Source organism: Genypterus blacodes, unplaced genomic scaffold (genome assembly GCF_046128005.1).
Source record: "Genypterus blacodes isolate CSIRO-AG114 ecotype Tasmania unplaced genomic scaffold, CSIRO-AGI_Gbla_v1 ptg000061l_1, whole genome shotgun sequence".
NCBI lineage: Eukaryota > Metazoa > Chordata > Actinopteri > Ophidiiformes > Ophidiidae > Genypterus > Genypterus blacodes.
Genome location: NW_027466873.1, coordinates 2,397,306 through 2,418,217, shown reverse-complemented (window position 1 = coordinate 2,418,217; position 20,912 = coordinate 2,397,306). Strand labels below are relative to the sequence as shown.

Below are 20,912 nucleotides of genomic sequence, written 5' to 3'. Positions count from 1 at the left end.
GAGAAAGAGCGAACAGCAACAGCAACGGCGCCCGCACACGGACACTGATAAAAGCTATTAAGTCTATTTATCAAACAAGCTCTCAACAAATCTGCAAATTCACTACGAATAACTTAATTACGTCGCAGCACTGCCAAAGCCTCGGCAGCCTTTTCATGCCACTTTAGTTTTGTTTAATTAACTCCTCAACGATTGCTTGAATATTGATTCTACACTCGAGCAGCTTTGATTGCTTTGAGTTACAGGGGAAATCTGCACCAAATGAGAACCTGATGCAAATGTCAGTAATGTTCCAATAACACTTACACAAACCGAATACATACAGTAAACAGGTAGATTTAGTTTACAGCAAATAAAGGACATTTAAACTGAAGGAACAAGTCCAAATTCTGAATGAGCCCCAGAAGAAAGTGCTGGATTTACTCTCTCCTACCATCTAGTGGCACTGTAGTGTTAATACAGGACAAGCAGTGCGAGTGGTTGTCTATTGCTTAAAAATAATATCTAAAAATTAATAACTTCAAAACCGTGATCAGGATATGAGTAAAACTCCATTATAATGTCTCGTGACCCACCTCTTCACAAAAATCCATAAAATCCTTGTGCATTATCCTGCTAACATACAAAACCACACAAAAACAAACAAGAAGCAAACCCCCTAGGTGGAGGCAATAATGATGAGTGTTGACGATTACAAAGAGCTCTGGCTCAGGAGAGCACGAGGTCAGATTATGGCAACAGGCATCAATAGGTGCAGATCCTGCTGGAATCTGGACAGAAACGAATCAAATCTAAGCTTAAATGTGAGAACACAGAAGCAAACAGAGACCCTGCTCACCTTATCACCGTCTCTCAATCGGCTGATCCTCTTTGCTGTAGCAAACCTTTGTCTCTGACTCCACAATTGTTCCCTCTGAGACTGTTTAAGGAGTTTCTCCACCTTGCAAGTCTTCTGGCAACACATTGTTCTCTTTCATAAAAAAAAACAAATGTCAACCAAAGCTACAAATCTATCACATTGCATCTACACTACACAGAAAGCTACCATGACAGTACTGTTTGCATACTTCCCCGAGTGGTCAGCTGAGGCAGATGATGTCATAACGTTGAGTTTATAAATATCTGTATTCAGCAGAGTTACATAATAGTGGACGTGGGATTATTGTCAGTGCACACAGACAGCAAAGATAGCACAGCTGATAGGCGGAGAACAGGAAAACATGAAGACAAAATGAAAGCGATGAGTATCAGACGAAGCAGTTGGATTCCTCCTCACTGCAATTAAATGTTCTGTGGTCTAAATGCTCCATCTTCTACTCTGTGTCCTCTCGCTGGTCAGATTAACATTTGGTTTGTTCCAAACACCCTCTGTATTCTATTATGTAAGAACACTGTCCAGGGGCAAGTTTTAAGTTCATGAAAACAGACACTAAATTCATGCAGAAGAACAATAAAATACAACAATAAATCCTGCAACAGCAAGCTCTTATCATTCACTACTTACAGGGTCGTATCAGCATTCTGGTAAAGAGTGGTGTGTGCTGTCCCCTGGGCATATCTAAATAAAGAAAATCTGATGTATGGATATCCTAGAAATTCCCTTTTTTTATGCGAGCTAACATTCCCGCTCACCCACGAGAGCTGATACATTTATTCCATCTCAGCCTAACAAAGCAACATCTGGAGGAAACAGGACATGTAACAGCTGTATAAGTCCCACTCACACCTCTGGTTCTTTGGAGGATCTGAGCTAGAGCTCAATCCAGGCAACATCTGGAGACTTAAATAATGTTTTTCTGTTTGAATAAATGTAGTGTTTTCGGTGACCTAAAAAGCAACACTGCATAAGACATTTAACCAGCCAGGACCACAATGTTTGTGACATGAGCTCGAGCTGATACTGAAATTATATGTTGTGTTTTCACGTAAATGTTTGAAATGGTAAATGGACTGTACTTGTATAGCATCGATTGCTTTTCATATAATATGAATAACATATTCAATACATTTTACACTCCAAGACAAGCTGCTGCAAGAACTCTTCCTCTTGCTTGTTTTCAAGGAGAATAAATAAAAAAACGTCAAAATGAAATTAGATAATTAACATAGAAAACTGAAAGAACATCTAGAAAAATTGCAAACAGTTAACCCCTCCTAAAGGTTAACAAACGGCGCTGTTTATCTACAAATCCTGTTTAACTAACAAACATTCTCAGTTACGTCTCTTGAAACCTCAACTGGTTGATGTTTTATCTAAGCAGAAAGTTGTGACGGTTTCGAAGCGCGTTACGTCTCGTACAGAACATATCTTCTTCGTTTTGTGTTCGCGTTTGTTAAAAATGAAGGTAATGGCGTTTCCGTTTTGTGCAGTGTGCTGTAGGTAGGTTGTGTTGTAGCTTTTGTGTCGTTCTTACCACGGATACCGGCGTCCCCGTTCAAATATGGCCGCAACAACAGGCAGTGCTCACCATGACTACCACATTTTTCAACCAGGTGATTTTTGTCATCTAATCAAAACGAAAAGACCATTTCGTTTCCAGAAAAGACAATCATTTTCTGCTCCAAAAATCAATTAAATCGATACAGGATTTGGAGCTGTAAGTCAATATTTTAGTAAAAATGTTGGACATTTTAGTTTTTAATTAACATAATTGTGAAGAACCACATTGAACTCTGACCCCATTTTATTATTTTAGGTTTTTGCACAGTTTCGATTTGGATAATTCTCTTGTGACATCTAGCATTTGCTCCATTGAAAAGCCAATATATGAAACAAAAACTAACCCAATTAAAATAAATAACACTGCATATCTCCAATCACGTCTAGTGGAAACATTTGGTCGCTTCATTTTCCCCTTCAGTGTGATGTTTCAGCTCAGTTAACAGGCAAAGTACAAAAAGGTGACTCCTTGGGTTAACAAAAACACAATCCAAGTAAGTAATATCTTTCAAATTGTTACGCCAGAGTTTAAATAATGCCGCTTGAGTTGACATCAAGTTGTCCTGTGACCTGAAGACATTCTCATGTGAGGACGCAGTGTAAGTGCAGCTTTGATCTAATTGAAAGAGAGAAAAGAACATGGCCTCCGGGGATCTACTTCCACTTTCTTCACTAATCTTGTTTGGGTGATTACCCGGAAGCTCTTTGTGCAAAGTGCTCATTAGTCCGCAAGTAAACAGCACCCTTTATTTTACTCAGAATAAACGGATCCTTATCCAAAGTTTGGGGAATAAAAAATGAATAGCGTCAAGCAGTTGGACTGATCGCTTAATTGTGATTGAAGTTGGAACAGTTTCAAGGGAAATAAATAAGCAATATAACTTAATTACCTTTATTTATTTATTTTTCATTTACATCACTTAATCTGCTCTGATACAAAACAAGATATAACATAAAAACAATTAAAAAAAGAATCAAGTGCATCATATCCAAGTCAGAACGTGTGCTCCTGAAACAGCTTCATCCAAGAGTCCTACATCAAAGCACGACTTTTTTCACAATTAATATTTCAGTCATCACACACTGTTGTGATCGTGATCGATACAATTAAATAAGTTTAATATATAAAGATCAAGAAGGCACTTTTTAAGTTTAAAGGTTGAAGTGAACAATAAGGAAGCATTTGCATTGCACAGTAACTGCCTGCTGATGTTTGGGTAATGATTGAATGATGAATCCTTTTTGATTGATTTGCTTTGTTATAGACACAATTAGACACAATCTAACACGAAATGCTTACAGTAAATATATAATGCATTTGATTTTCTATTTCTATGGGAACCCTGAGCTGCAGTAGTAGTAGTACATTCAATTTACACTGTCTTCATATACAAAAAGAACAACATTATGTGAGGAGCTTTCACTTGCACAGGTATAGACAAATTAACCAACTGATCATTTATAACAAGAATTACAATTATAACAGTTTATATTAACCTTATGAGACTATGAAAGTGATATACAACATCAAAACATGGCAGCAATGTACAGTGTACACACCTGTGTGTATGTTTGGTGCTGTGAGCATCCATTACATCACCCCTGACAGTGTGACAGCTTTCTTCTTTTGAACCTAATGGAATCTCTCTGGAGCAGCGCATCATGAGGCCTGGTGTCGCGGGTGCAGAGACACATATACACATCAAACATTATACTTCAGCGCTCCGGTTTGTGAAGCTGTTGGATAGTGAATAGGCGAGACACTGTGAGCCTGCGTCAGGTACAGGTGACTGCTGTGAGGTTCATCACCCCAACACTCTGACTAATATGATGAGTAAAAGGAGAGAAGTTGCCACCCAGCAGATGGCAGGATAGAGTTTCTGTCGGAGGGAGCAGATAAGGGGTCACAGACGCAGCTTTGCTTGCTAATAACATCATGGTGTGTTGACAGACAGACACTCTTCATCTGTTGCCGACCCTTCCCACTGATATTTCGCCCCAGCACCCATCACCCCTAACACCAGCCTCCCCTGACCCTCCTTCCTCCCCTTAATGAGATGATGAGGATGATGAGATGAGATAAACCATTCAACAGATTAGGAAATAAATGAAATAATGGATGAATGAATGAATAGCATTATGTTTGTGACGGCCCCTCGGGACAAACCACACAGAAAAGTGAAAACGCAAACATTAAAAGTGACATGAAATGGGCTTATTATCTTAGCGAGATAAATAAGTCTGACAGTAAATCGTGGCCATGTGAAAGTCTGACACAGGAAATGGGATACTGGCTGCACCTGATCCTGATCCCCGTGCAGGCTTTCAGATGCTCTTCCCGTCTATGACAGCATGGAAATCAATGAGCCTTTATACGTCGTGGCCATGACGTTTTTTTTCGAATACCCACACAGAACGTATAATATGTCCCTATTGTGGTTGGATAATTCTAAATGAAAACAATGTGCAGATACAAAAACATACTACAAAAGTGAAACACAAGCATCAATAGAAATGCGCTTCAAAACAAGAAACAACTGCAAGTCTCCTTCGGTGTTTAGTGTCGCGTCTGTGTGTGTTCTGACATTTGCAGGTGTCTTAATGTTTCTAGTGTCATTCCCTGTGTGTTTTGTCCCTCGGGGGGAAGCGTAGATGTTGAGTTTGTGGAGTGTGAGTTGTGGATTGTGTGTTGTTACCTCACACAGTAATCACAGTAGGTCTCATTCAGGAGGTTTGGTTAGTCCCAGAGACAGGCCAACGATAAGTGCAATGACAGCAAGCAGGATCAACACAGCAAAGGCAATGATAGTGTATTTCTGCCAGGTAAAGAAGAAAGAAGACTAACTAAGCTTCACACAGTAACATCAAAAAATATGTCACACACACAGTTAATGAGCTTCTCTGAGCTGCAGAACTGCTTAGTCTAAACTTAGTCTAACTGGTTAGGAATGATCACATACCCGCCGAGCCTTCTGCTGGTATCTCACTGCTTTTTTGGTTTCTTCCTTAGCGCAGGCGATGTATTCTACAGCATTGGCCACATTGTTCTCAATGTTGTTGACCATATCTCCCTGTAAATGTAAGGTTGTAAGTTTGTTCATCAAGAGAGATTAACTCATGAGACCAGTGACAAGGTGATGAAAAGTGAAAACAGAAGCTTTTGTGTCACCTGAGTTTCTACCAGCATGGCCATGTCCATGAACATAGCATGGAGCTCTTTGATGCTGCTCTCAAGGCGAATGATGTCCTGGTGTCGTGATTCGATCTCATTCAGGGCCTGGCGCGTGATCTGGGAATCGGAAATTATCTGAGCACGGAGAGAAGGAAGGGAGGCAGTGACAAAGTTACACATGTGGCAGAACGCGACACAAATGTCAATTCTTGTTTCCCCTCTAGATGGCAGCAATACGCTCCTTTATCTTCTACCGTACGAAGACGGGTATGGGAGAAAACTTACATCAGATGTGAAGATTGATGGATTTCCGGTCTCCAACATTTCCTCCAGCTCTTCATTGGTGGTCACTCTTCCAGCTAAAATGATGAAAATCAAACTGTGAGCACCAAGAAGTAGATTCAATGAGACTTAGTTTGCTTTATCTGCAAGGTGTAAGATCCTACATTTGGTGGTAAAGGTTGAAGCATTTGCCTTTAGCCAACAGTGTGCAGCATACTGTATGGCGCGCGCGCACACACACACACACACACACACACACACACACACACACACACACACACACACACACACACACACACACACACACACACACACACACACACACACACACACACACACACACACACACACACACACACACACACACACACACACACACACACACACACACACACGATGGTCTGATATAATAAACTGTGCGCTGGTCATTCCCAGATGAATACATTGATTTGTCTGGCGTTGTTGATGAGCTGTTAATGTGTCTGAATGAAGAGAAAATGCCTCATTACAGCTCAATTGATTGAACTGCTGGAAAAATAAGATCTCTGTCAGCCACCTGGGGGGACGCTGCCATGGACACAATAGCGACTTTCCCCTAAGAAATGATATGTGATTAATTATTAAATGAAACCACAAATGAAGAGTTCAATTCAAATCAAGTAATTTAAGGAAAACTGATGATGACTTACTGAGACACTGTAGTTGTTGTTTATAGAACAATCATTTGTCCTTTTAAAATACAGACTGGGAATTGTAATTGAAACTATGAATCTACGATAACAATGCACTTGAAAGTGGAGGAGATAATCACAATGTTTAATCACCGGCAGCTCAAACTGTGATCTTGTGTTTATTCATGGATATTTCTGTGTATTTGTGACTAAGAATAGACCACAAACAAAACGGAGCTGCACCCCTCACAGAAAACAGCTGATGAAACGCTATAAACAGAACGCCGCCTTTTCCTAAGGCCATCCCTCTTGTTGTACAACACTCCCCCCTGGGAGACAGAGCTCTGTGCAGGTGCTTGTGCCACACACACACACACACACTCTACAATGGCTGCTCCCTCAGAGGGACAGAACCAAACACGGCAACAACATCAGAATGACATGAGGTCCAAAACAATCCACTAGAACGTGCACCACAGCTAAATGGTATAAATTAATGAGATATTAATACCACAAGTCACACGGGCGGGTTCACGTAAAGACAGGTGAACTACTGTTACACCGCCTCTGAGCCCTCTGCCTCTCTGTTCCCCCAGCAACACAAACACAGTGAGGCGTCTCCAGTGTCAGGCTCTTCCGTTTGCAGCGTGGAGAAGTGCAGCTTCTCATTAATCTAGGCCGCAGGGACTCGGGGACACCAACCTATGTTTTTATATACTATCAGCTGTACACACACTGCCTTACTCCTGTATATATATATATATATATATATATATATATATATATATATATATATATATATATATATATATATGTGTGTGTGTGTGTGTGTGTGTGTGTGTGTGTGTGTGTGATGTGCTGCATCTATTTGGAATTCAAGCATTCTCCTAAAACTGATGGAAAGAGGATTCTTTGTTAAATTCCATCTGCTTGCAATAGCCGTACACTTTTTTAGTGAGGATGATTAAAGTTTAATTTAAGATTCTAATAAGAAAGTAGGTCTGCTTTGGGAATAAACAGTGACTTTCACTTTGCTGGTGACTATTTATCAAAAAGGTTGGAGTCCAGACGAGCAGCCTAGTAGTCGGTTCCATCTGTTTCCTGGTTCCTCTCCTCAGACAACTTTGGGATATTTTCAATCTTATATGTTAAGAAACGTTGGCCCGCCTGTGCGTCTAAGAAATGTGATTTATTTATCTAAAGAAGTAATTCAACGGTGTTCCAAACCTACCAATATGTTTTAAAAGCCCACATGATTCTTTTTAGCGGCTATCAGGCTGTCTAACAAAATAAAACCCATTGAAGGAGCATTTCTCTGAAGGCAATGTGATTCTTGACCTCCGTTATTCACTCACTTATCTCCAGCTGTCTTTGGATCCGTCCTTTGCTTTTCTCCCGAAAGCTCACTTGAGTCTCGTTGTACTGGGTCATGACCTCCACAAACTTCCTGGCTAGCACCGAGTGCTGGGGGGGGGGGAGAATCAGTGAAAACACAATGTCAGGATGGGAGGATGAGACGTTCAGGGAGCATTTCACTGCTGCCGGTTGTCATTGTCATTGTCACAGCACATAAAGCCATAACAAGATGAGATCTCGCTTCCTCACCTGCGTTTTCTGGATCCGGAAGTCAACCGAGGCTCTGTTGGCCATGTCGTCTTTGGGGATACTCAGCTCCATGGCTTCAGAAGGAGAGTGACACAATAGATAGAACACACAACTCTCAGTACTGTATACAGCTTTAAGTGTGACATTGTTTAAAAGCCAACATATATGAATAATAACACACACTTCAACTCACATTTTAATTTAGCTCGCACAACGTTGGCATTCCCTTTGATATCATTGGTGATTGTATTGAGGTGAAGCTTTGTTCCTGACACACACACGCATAGGAAACATATCAGGTTGGTTTGCAGGTGAGAAAGAAAGAAACACTCAATCTCAGCGCTTCCTGCTGCTGTAAATATTGGATTTAGGCTCCATATTGTAACTTGGCAACAACCTTGTGGCAAATATTGGCCATTGTTTCATTTCCCTGGTGACCATTTCCACGTCATCGATTGTGTAACCTCAATCATCTGCCTCTCCACCTGCTGTGATCTTTGACTTTATGTTCCATGGCACCATTTAGCAACAACGCTTTAGAGTCCAGATCAGGACTCGGTGGATTACGACTTGAAATCTTGCTTTAGCTCGTTTCTTTTAAGGGTGAATTTGCATTCCGACCTGTTGCCTGTAAACACCTGCAAATGACAGCATGTTCACACCCCAAACAGTTAATGAACTCCTAACTGGAACGTGTCAGAATCTCTTGCCCTTTTGTGTGGATTTAGAGCAAAAGTTCTGTTTCCTTCACAGATTTCTGGCCGGGAAGCTGCCAGTCATTCATCTTACAACCCAGGAGGAAAACTCAACAAATGAAGTCAAACCTTTTGTTGCTTTCTCACAATTCACTGCATGACATCACGACAACATAAAACAATGAACCAAACGGTGTGCCTCTGTCCTCCTCGACTAGAATAGAACAATCTTTGTTATTGTGCACTAAATGTCCCTTAAAGGTGCAAACGTACTGTCATCTGGGTGGGGTGCAGACAGGATGGTGCTGTGGATCTTCTTCACCTCCTCCACTTGGTAAAATATCTTGTAAATGAGTCCCCGAACCTCATCCACCTACAAAATCGATGATTAGAACAACCAATACCTGATCAACTGCATGAATGACACCCCAGGGGGCACCAGTAACACCCACGCACCCGTCTGAAGAAACCCTCCATGAAGCCATCTCTGTCCACTGTCAGCACCACCTCTTCCTCCGCATGCGTCCTGCTCTGCAAGGGGACAGCAGAGCGTCATGGGCAGTTTTTTTACGCACTTCCAAGTCTGACCAGGTAAGAACAAACCAGAACGAAGGACAGAGTCTACTTACGGGGCTCAGCTCGGCCAGTCGATCCTTCATCCCCCCGATCGGCGCGTCGTTTCCCGGCCAGACTGAGTTCCGCTAAATCCCCCGCTGGCTCATCGTCAAACTCCCCGCGTAGTAGTTCAGCATCGAAGCCATCGATCCATCGGGCCGTGAAACAGAATAACAGCGTTTTGGTGACGCGTCCTCGGGAGACAGGAAGGGAGCGCGTGTGTAGTAGATGTTCTTCTTCTCTCACTAAAAAGTTTGGATTTCGTACCAAAATGTGAGCCCCTACAAAATAAAAGCAGGCGGAAGATTCCCTTTTTCCCTGGAAATTGTGTTTAAATTATTTCTTACCGAACACAAGGATCCGACACACATCCACTATGTCTTTGTCCAGGGACACGCCTCTCTCTCTCTCTCTCTCTCTCTCTCTCTCTCTCTCTCTATCTATCTCTGTCGCTCCCCTCTCTCTCTCTCAGGTGTCACGCCTCAATTAAATTTGATATAATTACGATAAACAACTACAATACTATTTCTGCTACAATAATTGTATGTTATTAGTTTTGGCAGGAAATGAAAACGATCACTGCAAACCGCATCATAAAACGTAATGAATGTAATTGTTGTTGTTGTTTTTAGTTTTTAGTTTTTTTGTTCTGTTCAGATCTACTCCACTGGAATATGACGCGGTGGGGGTTTTGTTAATATTAAAGCCACGATGAAGAATTCCAACGTGAGAGCAAACACGCCACAAACCCGTCATGTGAGAACCTTAAATGAATAAATGATGGGCTTGTGATTGGGCACAGTTGCAACAACAATTGGCCACTGAGACACACGGTAGCGCTGTTCACCGTAATATGGGAGTTTATCGTCTCCATCTCGTTGAGCTGCAGGACTAGTGCTGCTGCTCGCCAAAGAGCAACACGTACACAGGAGTCACAACAACTCACTTAACGCCTTTAATTTAACACAATCCAGGACGATCCAGAAACACTGGACCACGAATCAAAATTCCTCCGTAAACATCCGCAACGATTTACTGCACTTATATAAACTTTATTCTCTCTACAATCTCCAACATAAACCAGTACAATATCCCTTTAAGTTATGCTGTAGACGTTTCTACCCCTTAATTTGTTCATTCGGTCGTTGTATTGACTCAAGATGAGGGTTGTAATCTAATTAAGTAGAGCCACTATGTCATGCGTAAAATGAGGTTCGGTCTCCAGGATCCATTGGAGAAACAGCGATCCGTCCCATTTGCTCCTCTAACTTACTCCGAGTATCCAAACTAATCACGGGACTGAATGTTTACTCGCATTTGTTAGCTCAGTAGAGTTTAGGTCCAGTATCCTGATCTCATTCATTTGCCGCGCAATCTCCAATTACGCACAAATAATGCCATTTACGCACAACTCTTAAACGCCCCTCCTCAGAAGATCCAAATAATGACATCACGGTTTCAATTCCCACGTCCAGAGCAGCAACCCAGTCCGCCTCCACGGAGATTCTCTACTCCCTGCAATTTCCAGATGCAGGCACAGAATCAAACTAACAAGCGCTGTAGTGCGATGTAGGAACAAAGATCACGGATTACAAACTTCTGCATGGGGGCGAGAGCGAAGCTCCTGTAGACTTAACCGCTTAATTTAATCATTTGTTGTTTTCATGATTATTTTTCTATTATTTTCATTTTAATATGTATTTTTGCTGAAAGTTGGACACATGGACTGACCAGGATTCTTCAGCATTTTGGAATAATGAGTGACTTTTCTTGGATTCGTCTTTATTTGTGGATTTAAACTTGTTGTAAAAGAGTATTTATGTTCGATGATAACTTTTCTAAAAGCTATGGAACTTCCATTGCGAATTCACATTTTTACTGCCTTTGTCTCCTGTATGAAGGTAAGTAAATGAATAAATGAATAGGCTTTGGAGATTTGTAAGAATGTAAGAGTATTGCAACTATCTGCTATCAGCCTGAGTACATTTCATTTCTTTACAGGTCTATGCTCAAGTGGTGCAACCTTACAAGCATCCAGGTAATGGGAGAGTTCTAAGTCTGAAGTAAAAGTTATTATAGTTCTTCAACAGTAATTGTGAAGAAAAACACATCTGTGACCACATGCAATAGTAATTCTCAGAGACGAGCATGTTGTATATCTGTTGAAAACTCTAAGTGAATGCGTGTGCAAAACCAACTAAAACAGCTGTTTGTCCGTGATTATCAATATCTTAATCCCCAAACATCTACAATGATGTGCCAGGAAAATAACTAGTGAGTAATGGGACTGGGCCTGATTGGGGGAAAAGTCCCTCTTGGATCCTTGTTTACCCATGAACTCTCCGTCCAGGCCTCCAGGTGTTGGCCACGGCCTCACATTACTGGCCTCTCGATGATGTGGATGGAATCCATGAACTGTGGGACCGGATCGGAAACAGACCAGGTCATGTTAACGGAAGTAACATAAGTATGTACATATATGAATCTATACACTGAGGAGAATGCACCGACTAAAGGTCTTTTTCTTTGTGCTGTCTGCATGGTCTTCAGCTATTGTTCACCTTCCACCCTCCATGCCGCAGCACTCTCTTGTTCTGTAGCCACCAAGTACGGTGCAGTATGTGTCAATGTGCCTTTTAAAGGCACCACTGGTGTTTAAAGCTCCTATAAATCAGATTTAGCAGTGAGATTTGTGAGTTAAACCGCTGTAGTAAATCTTATATCCTACAAATTGAAGATGGTAAAATGCTGTAAAATTGATCTGCATGCTGTTCACTGTGAGGAAAATGTGTTTCAGATAGACCAGTGGCTCCTGGTCGTGGTTGTCATGTTGTCCAGCACTGAGAATTTTCCATCTCTCCCAATCAAGATCTGAGAGCCACCGACTCTGAGTCGAATGAACACACCTGATCTAGACAGTTTCCTTGTCATCCATGTTTTGAGTTTGTAGCCATAGCGTCCACAGCTTTGTCAGTATATGAATAAGTGAATCGTTTAAGAGGGATCAGGTATAGACTTGAGTGCGATGCGTGGAGTTTCTCCTCACTGACTTAAGCTAAGTTTAGCAAATTCAGGGGTAAACTGGCTGAACCTCTGGGAGCGCTGCCACTGTGCACTGAGCTCAGCATCACTCCGTCTCATACCTGCACTCCACGTCCCTCCCATTGTCTCTGATTGTCTTTCTTTCACTGTTCTCTTGTGTCTCCTGTTTTGTGCTCTGTATAGGTGTCAATCACTGTTTTTCTCCTCTGTCGTTGTCCAGCTCTCAGAATCCACAACCACACTGTGCTCCCTTCCTCCCATAACTCTTCCTATGTGTATACCAATGACTCTGCCTACACTAACATTTCTGCGACAGTAGGTGAGGATCACTCCCACTCTCTGAAATTCAATCATGCATCACCCACTGTCTTCTGTTGTCTCCTCTGTATCATCTGCACATAGAGCTGAAACATTCCACACTGCTTATCTCTTGCCTTCGTGCTTCATCTGTGCAGCAGGAAATGCGGAATTTCTGTCCATTTGTTATTTGTTCACTAGCAGAGACCACGCCACAACAATTGGTTATATTATATCATATTGGTATAGAATGAAGTGGTCGCTGTCTGGGAGACTCAGGGTGTGGGTGGGAGTGGAGGGTTTGGGGTTCTCATTGTAGCGTCTTAACCTGGGCACAGCCCAGACAGTACCTGAATCAAATAGGAGAGATTGGGGCTTAACATGGTTGGAAATGGAGGGATGAGAGGATGACGGGATGGATTTGGGGTGATGGGAAGGGTAAAGGGTCGAAGAGATGCAAAGATTGGAGGGTTGGTTGAGTAATTGATCTGAGTGGAGGAGGAAACAGGATGGCTTAAGTGGCTGTTAAGGTGTGGTCCCTGCGCCCAAACCTATAGCTTAATTTATTAACTAAATTTCTTGGTGCCAGTGAAAACAGGCCTGGAATATCAAAGTCAATAGTTGGCTGTCTTTTATATTGTTTTAGATTGCGAAACCTCAAGTGCATTAGTTTCAGCTTTATCTTAATTTGGACATAGAAGGAGTTTAGAGATAACTTGATTAATTGGACCGACAGAGAAATGAGCATTGCAAATATTTTGGAATAAAGCTCCTGGCTGAAGGACTCTGATTTCTTTGATTTTTGTCTTTCTGCAGACATTGTGGAAGGAATGGTCAACAAGGGAATCTTTCTGAATGGAGATAATGGTGGTACGTTTCTCCACTTTGGAAACTACCAGAACTCTTGTATCAGTGATCCAACTTTGTGTGGTCCAGAGGGTGAGTTGCTCCTCACGTATACACATGCAAATATTTGGCAAAAACATCTTCTATATCCTCTTTATCAATGCAGATAATGTGTGATTGTTCTCTCTGCAGGGATTACCTTCTCCTTCTTTTGGAAAAACCACGAGGAACAGTCGCGATTCGCTGTAGCATCAGGCGGGAAGGTTATCTCCAACGGTTTCTCTGTCTACGTCAATTCCTATGGAGGATATGTGGAGTTCTACACTCGAGGGAACAACCACAGATGGAAGGCAAATATCAAAATTCCAGGTACTGGAGCATGACAACAGAGAATTTGTTTTGCTATTGTGTTGCTATGACGCCTTGTTTTTATGAGTTTCCCATAGGCACCAGGAAAGTATTCTGGTTTCTTAAGATGTTTTGTTTTCAACCATAAATTGCATCATCAAATCAGATGTGACCACAGGCAGTTGATTGTGAGTCAGTGATTGATGTCACGAATAAATGAAATGTCACAAAACATACAATCAATCAAGGATGTGTTATGAAATGTGGTCATTTCTCTTTTATCAAAAATGATAATGTTGTCTAAGCTTTGGCTGTTAGGTCAAGCTACAGTACACCAAATGTGAGCCAGCGATTGGCACCATTTTTAATAATATAAATTAAGTGCCGTTTCACGGCGAGGTGAGATGATTTGCTAAACTGTTTTGACAAGTTGAAAGAAATCATGTGAGCGTTGAACTTGGAACCTGAGTTTGGACCCAGTATTTTGGTAGAAACAATGTTCTCGAATTACAGCTGTCATCTTTGTTTTTGGGGTAATTACTCAAGGTTGTGTTGGAGAGGCGTCATAACTCAATTTTGCGGAAGGATCAAACATAATCTGGTTCTCATATGAAGGAACATGTTGAATATTCAGAATTTTAATCTTAAAACATGTTCTGTTCTTTCGCTTGTGGTTTACCCAACAAAGAAAAAAACGAGGGCAATAGAGGATAAAACCTTTGGGTGATTTGTGACAATCACCAGCGAAGGTTCTGACATTCTACACAGCAACATCTTCTTATTTCAAACGCAAAATGAGTTAAAAGCATGTAAGTGAGGGGTGGTCTGCAGCACATATGGTTTGAATTTGAGCAAACCACAAAGGCAAAGACGTGTTTGGTTGTTTTGCTCCGCTGGCAGAAACATTTTCAGACTGTAACTGTGTTGTCTTTAGGGACTCATTGTCAGAGAAACCTCAGATAAACCTAGCAAGTAATAGATTGTTAAGAAATGTGTCTTGTTCTACTGTATCACCATTTACCGATCAGCAATATATACAAGCGTATCATCGATCCATCCACCCACCAAGTGTCCACACCCACGCATGCTGCTCAGCCACCTGTTGGGGGTGGCTGGTGCTTCACCTCACTCAACCTGCTTGTGTCTGGACAGTTGTTTTGGTTTTATGCTCAACCTTATCACTTATAACTCATCTGTCCATTCTAGATTCTCACACTCATCATCAGGCTCATGAGGGACTGGAGGCTTTTTCACCCCTACAGCCAATTTAGGGTTTCCATTTTGTTTAAGAGAAACCTTATTATATGAGATCATTGCAATTTCAATCTACTTGTATTCTACCTCAGGGTCTACGTATAAAGTTTAACAACAACAATAGTAATAATAATACAACATTCCTTCTTTCTCTCTATCTCTCTCTCTCCTCCTCTCCCTTTTTCTGTTTAAAAAATAATCTCGGAAAATATCCTACAATTGTATGTGCAATGTCATGTCAATTGTTTGCTTCAATAAAAACAAATAGCAAAAATAAAGAGAGAAACCCGAGTAATCGGGGGAGACCCACAGGAAGAACATGCAAATCCCAAACTGAGAGGAAACAAGTGGGCCCCAGCGAGATTTAAACCTGAGATGTCATAAAAGTCCAGATCCCTCACAAATTAACATTTTTCTCTCTCTGTTTCCCTTTTCAGGGCCTTTCTGGACTCACGTTCTCTTCACGTGGACCATGACTAAAGGTCTGATGGTCTATATCAATGGGACCTTCAATGTTGGCGACCGCGCCGGCAGCGTCTCAGAGTACTACGGCGACCACTACCAGGACCTGGTCATCGGAACTGGAAATCGAAACTCCTACGGCCACTATGTTACGGGGGCGTTTGATGAGTTCATCATCTGGGAGAGGGCTCTCTCACCTCAGGACATCATGCTGTACTACAGCGCAGCCATAGGTAGAAGCACTGGGACACGTTCTCCCTCTCATTTCAGGATGTGTCTGTTATTATGCTTCACACAGAGCATGGTCAACAGGGAGTGCTCCACTGAGGTTAAAAAGCAATTTCCTTTTTACATTCCACTCAGGACATTCATGCATGACAACAAGACATTGCACTATATAAATACGCTCCACCCCCCAGCCCGTGTTGAACTGTCTCATAAGGACATGTTCATGACCTTCTCGCATCCTAAGTGCCAGTCGTCGCACATACTTCTGCCTTATAAGTATGAAGAGCAGAGGCCTGTGGGGTTGCAGGGAGCAGATCACTCTGATTTAATATGATAGTTATAGGGCAAAAGCAGCACACTGTGTAAACAGTGAAAGTCAGACGAAAACACACTGACATTTATTAGAATGAAGAATTATCGTTGCGCTTCCTGAAAATGCCTCCTATCAGATTTGCCTTTTCTTTTATCACTTTCTGTTGTGTCTGGATCGCAAGGAGTCTCTTCCCTAGTGTGTGTGGATGTGTGTGTGTGATGTTACGAGCGTATTAGTGCCTCAACTAGCCAAGCTGTGTGAAGCATAAAGAGTCGTTAGGAAAAAGCAATATATTCCACTGACCATTACCAGACACGATGCACAAGACTGTTATGGTTACAGAATAATATTTTGACCTCTCTGGAGTGCACGTATAAAACGCTGCATTGACCCAAAGAAGAGCAGGAACGGTTCAGAGTGATACCTCTAACCTACATCCATATATGGACATTTTCAAGTTACCATAGTTCTGTTTTTATCAAATAGCAGCGACATAAAATGCAACCTGCAACTCTTAGCTTAGCCTGGTGCAGGAGGTAGTAGTCGAGTTATGTGGTTGATCTTCATTGATTGTGGACAAAGTTTCTATGAGCAACAAATCCCCCCAACTTCTTCCATCGGGAAATCGACCAGAGTGGAATACAACAATTGAACAGAGCTCCTTTGTGTCATCCACTCTAGGTCAAGCCATGGTGTCCTCCACAACACCCACTGTCTCCAAGCAAGTTACTTCAACTCCATCGACAACCGTAAGTTTAACACATTCTGATTGTCTTTTCTGCAGGAATTTCTTTGGTTCTGCTGTGTGAAAATCATTGCCAGATATAAACTTCCTCACAGATAAACACTTTGAAACATTGTAAGAATATTGAATGACGTGATATTGACAGCACATGCGAATAGATTCATATTGTTTACGAAAGGCCTTTGGAGGTAGGGAGAGGACAAAGAAAATAGACGAAAGTAGATACAGCTGCGTAACGCTTCATACAAAATGGCCTCCCGTAGGGCACCAGGCTGACGGAGAGCAAATCGGAATCTGTGTCTCATTTTATGGGAGACTTCCTTTGAGGATGTGGCCTTTGTGCTCCTACGTAGGCCACCATGGCACAAGAAGGTTCAGTGGGTCGGCCTCCAAAGAATCCCCTATGTCAGACCCTTGCATGATCGAAGTTCTCATTTCATCACGCGTGACTATTGTTTGTTTACTCCAAATGAAAGATGCACTGAAGTCCTCATGTACAATGGACAAAGACTTTTAAATCCTTTTTAGTAATTTATCTTCTTTACTCTGTCACAGAGGAAATAAATTATTGTTATTTGCTTTGATCGCAATGGATTCTGGGAATCTCAAGGATGTCACTGGTCATGTCCTCAAAGTTCTCTTTAAAGAAGGCTGCATTTGGAGGCTGGGTACAAAGCATCGCCGGGTGGGTCTAATTGAGTGACCATAATGTGAGGCAGTATTCAAATGTCAGCTTGAAAGGGGGCATCCCATGAAATAAGACGCAGTTTGGATCACTTCAAAGCCACTCGGACAGCGTTTCCTTCCAGCTAACACTAACAGTCACAAGAATGGAACCCCACCTTCCTTCTGAAAATACATCCTGCCAGTAAAATGGATTAAATCCCTGGTGTGCTGTGTCCCCAGAGAACCACGGAAGCGAGTCCTCCAGTTATCAGGAGTGACCCAGAGGTGCTCCAAAGCTCCCAGAACCCTCTGTCCATGCCAATGCTCGGCTTCCTGGAGGGCCTGCCGCAAAGCCTGCCCAACAGGACCATTCCTCATAACACTGCCAACAACCTCACACAGGTACTGAAGCAGCCCCTTTCCACACACACACACACACGTTAGACTTGCAAAACCTGTTCACACACAGACAGCATGCCCACCCATGTGTGCATGATTCAACAGTTCCATGATGTTCGTTTTTCTTCCACCCAGGCTTTTCTCAAAAGTGTGGAAGAAGTGTTGTCCTCTCCAGGGTTGCCGGAGGTAAATGAGTTCACACTGTTGTGCAAGACTCAAACATGACATAATGAAACATATGCAATTTGGTGAATGTGTTAATCCAAGATCCATTAGTTTCGGATTCTAACGCCACACATTTTTGGCACGTGTGACGCCGGCAGGAATAACAATAGCTGGCAGTGTTATGCACCCAGGACCACAGCACAGCGGAATGTAAAGCAACAGAGAGGCAAGTGTAGTGGTGCAAATTGTATACGACAGAAGTGATAACTAGAATCTGCTGTTCAACACTATTTTTTTTATATAAATTTGTACTTTGATGCTCTGTGTACCTGCCCAGGCCTGATTTTGATCTCATTTACAAACAGATCATTGCCATTTATTGACGAAAGACAATTAGTTCATATTTGTGGTCACAGTCCATCGAGTGCTTCAAACAAGTGTGTTTGTTTTCGCACGAGCAAACTGAAACAGATGTTCACACATGAGAAAGCTGAGCTTGGACAGTAGAGACAGACGGCTCAGTTTCACGTTGAGAGTCAGAGACTCTAACTCTAACGATAACTCTAAGCAACACAGAAGACAGATAACGATTATTTAACGCAAATTCGCTAACGTCGTTTTTGTTGTCGTCGCCGTCGAGCAGCAATCTGCCCCTGTGGTCAGCGGACTAATTGAGACAGTGGACAGAGTGATGGAACACATGGTGACTAACCTGGAGCCCAGCCCGAGCAGTCTGGTCTCCCTGGGCGGAACATCTTTTGTTGCAGGTCAGTATGGTGTCAGCCCCTCCATGAGCTGACTCACCGGTTGTAGTTTGTGTCTGGGGAAGACGCGGTGTCAAGCTGACCTCATGAGTTTTAGTTGGGGTTCGGATAAACATGTGTCACCCCCTCCTCCCCCTCCACCCTGCCTCTCGCTGGTGTGGGTCTTTGTTTTGTGATCCACCCTTTGGACGAGCAGATTTATTGTGTTGCTTGGCTCCCAGATTCTGGTAAACTCATCTGCTTTTTCTTTTTCATAACCCCTGACCCCACAGATTATTCTCTGAGGAAGTTCCCCCAGAACTACAAGCTGCCGCATTACCGCTTCCCTACACAGGGCAAGAGCTACATCTCTGTGCCTGGGGATGCCTTCACCATGAAGTGTGAGTGCAAATATGAGCTCCGTTAAGTGAAATACAGTATGTTTGACGTGCTCCTTCTATGATTCACTGTATTAAATGACACACAAGGTAGTAGTATAAGGTCTATAGCCGGAGTGTGTATACTGCACATTAGTCCTTTGCTGATCCCGCCAAGAGAGAATTGTCCAACTGAGAGGTTCTCGTTATTAGCAGGTGATTTATGTTGCCAAGATTTAAGGCTTCTAACATAGCACAAAGTGTCGGACAGGAGCACCGGGAGAGCTTTTGTGAGACTTTATGGTGCACTGTAGAAACCCAGCTATGACTTTAATGCTGGCAGTTATTCTTTTATTAAAACAGAAAGAATGAGAGGGAGAGCACTTTTTCTCCACTTACCTCTGTCATTAAAAAGAATGGACTTTAACTTGCACAGTGAACTCATTTATTTACCTTTGTCACGATGGGAGTGAGGGAAAGCACTAATTATGGCGGGCATTCAAACTGTTTGTTTGACTTTGCTTTCAGGTCAGATTCCCTCGGATCCACCTGGATGCTGCTTGCATGACGTTGCCGTACTTAATCTGGAATAAAGTGCTTTAATAATTCATTAAAAGACTATTATCAGAAATCGAATTTACAGTATGTTGTTGCTGACGCATCACAACGAAATGAACTCATAGGGCTGAATACCACGCTGCCTGTGTAAAAGCTTCCAAAGGGAGGATTAATATCCCAATTACGTAAAGAAAGAGTTGCTTTATTGTTCTTTTTCTTTTTCTCTCTCTCCTTTGGTGAACTTGTATAAGCTCACAGCTCACATAACAATCTCCAGTGGGACTTGACGGGGGGGTATGGTGTTGAAATTGTATTTCGAAAGCTGAAACTTTTACAGCATTTACTGTACGTTGCACGCTTGTTTGTCCTCAGCCAGCGTTTGTTGTTGCACACAGTGGGCCGGGGCCTTTCAAACGTGGAACAGGACCATTACGGATTTCCTCCAATTTTATTGTTTATCTTCCAGTATTGCGGTGGGACCAAACATATGATAATAGGTCAGATTCTGTCAGATTAGGGGGGGGGGGGCAGGAGGGGTGAAGGACCCCCTCCTGCTCTACTGCTGAAGTCATGAAGTTTTCATAAGATTTACCAACATCCACGTGGTGTGTGGCCCTCTCCTTTCACCCTTATGTGAGCATCGAGCGCTCCTATTAGTCTGTCAATGCCAGCCTGAGGCAGCAAGGCAGCGTTAATTAACTTCCCTTCTTTGTGAGCATTTTAGCGGCGCCGCATTACATTCTCAGCCTTCTGCTCATGCCTTTCATATTGGACTGTCCTCAATCCATCTCTCTTCTCTCTTCAGCTCAAACCACCATTGTTGGCCTCTTTTACCACAACATGCACAGCTATTACAAAGAGATCAGCCCCGTCAAAACCAGGTGAGACTGTGGGACGAGCCAGAGGCCAAAGGCCAAATGTTTGTCTTTAATTTACCTTAATTAATCCCCTTAATCCCCAAAACATTCATTGTTTGTGTATATTGCACA

At 42.3% G+C, this 20,912-nt stretch overlaps 2 protein-coding genes across 3 annotated transcripts in view; one reads left to right on the top strand and one right to left on the bottom strand.

Moving 5' to 3' along the window:
- Nucleotides 1-3,373: 3,373 nt before the first annotated feature.
- On the bottom strand, nucleotides 3,374-9,839 carry stx2b (syntaxin 2b). The gene is made up of 10 exons (XM_076154188.1): nucleotides 9,495-9,839; nucleotides 9,322-9,396; nucleotides 9,139-9,238; nucleotides 8,364-8,438; nucleotides 8,171-8,244; nucleotides 7,921-8,029; nucleotides 5,898-5,971; nucleotides 5,610-5,747; nucleotides 5,401-5,511; nucleotides 3,374-5,256 (listed from the first exon to the last, which is right to left on the bottom strand). Exons 1-10 carry the CDS (start codon nucleotides 9,522-9,524, stop codon nucleotides 5,161-5,163), a joined length of 882 nt encoding a protein of 293 aa, XP_076010303.1. The 5' UTR covers nucleotides 9,525-9,839; the 3' UTR covers nucleotides 3,374-5,160.
- A 1,051-nt stretch (nucleotides 9,840-10,890) lies between these two features.
- adgrd1 (adhesion G protein-coupled receptor D1) overlaps nucleotides 10,891-20,912 on the top strand; it is a 28,376-nt gene continuing 18,354 nt past the window's right edge. The window contains exons 1-12 of one of the 2 annotated variants that reach the window (XM_076153991.1): nucleotides 10,891-11,381; nucleotides 11,482-11,518; nucleotides 11,831-11,947; nucleotides 13,636-13,758; nucleotides 13,858-14,034; nucleotides 15,705-15,962; nucleotides 16,952-17,019; nucleotides 17,922-18,083; nucleotides 18,216-18,266; nucleotides 18,889-19,012; nucleotides 19,282-19,389; nucleotides 20,729-20,804. In XM_076153991.1, the coding sequence (XP_076010106.1) occupies nucleotides 11,307-11,381; nucleotides 11,482-11,518; nucleotides 11,831-11,947; nucleotides 13,636-13,758; nucleotides 13,858-14,034; nucleotides 15,705-15,962; nucleotides 16,952-17,019; nucleotides 17,922-18,083; nucleotides 18,216-18,266; nucleotides 18,889-19,012; nucleotides 19,282-19,389; nucleotides 20,729-20,804 (1,376 nt within the window). In that variant the 5' untranslated portion in view covers nucleotides 10,891-11,306. Of the gene's footprint in view, nucleotides 11,382-11,481; nucleotides 11,519-11,830; nucleotides 11,948-12,759; nucleotides 12,842-13,635; nucleotides 13,759-13,857; nucleotides 14,035-15,704; nucleotides 15,963-16,951; nucleotides 17,020-17,921; nucleotides 18,084-18,215; nucleotides 18,267-18,888; nucleotides 19,013-19,281; nucleotides 19,390-20,728; nucleotides 20,805-20,912 lie in introns of those variants that run through there. The other variant, XM_076153992.1, reaches the window with a different exon arrangement.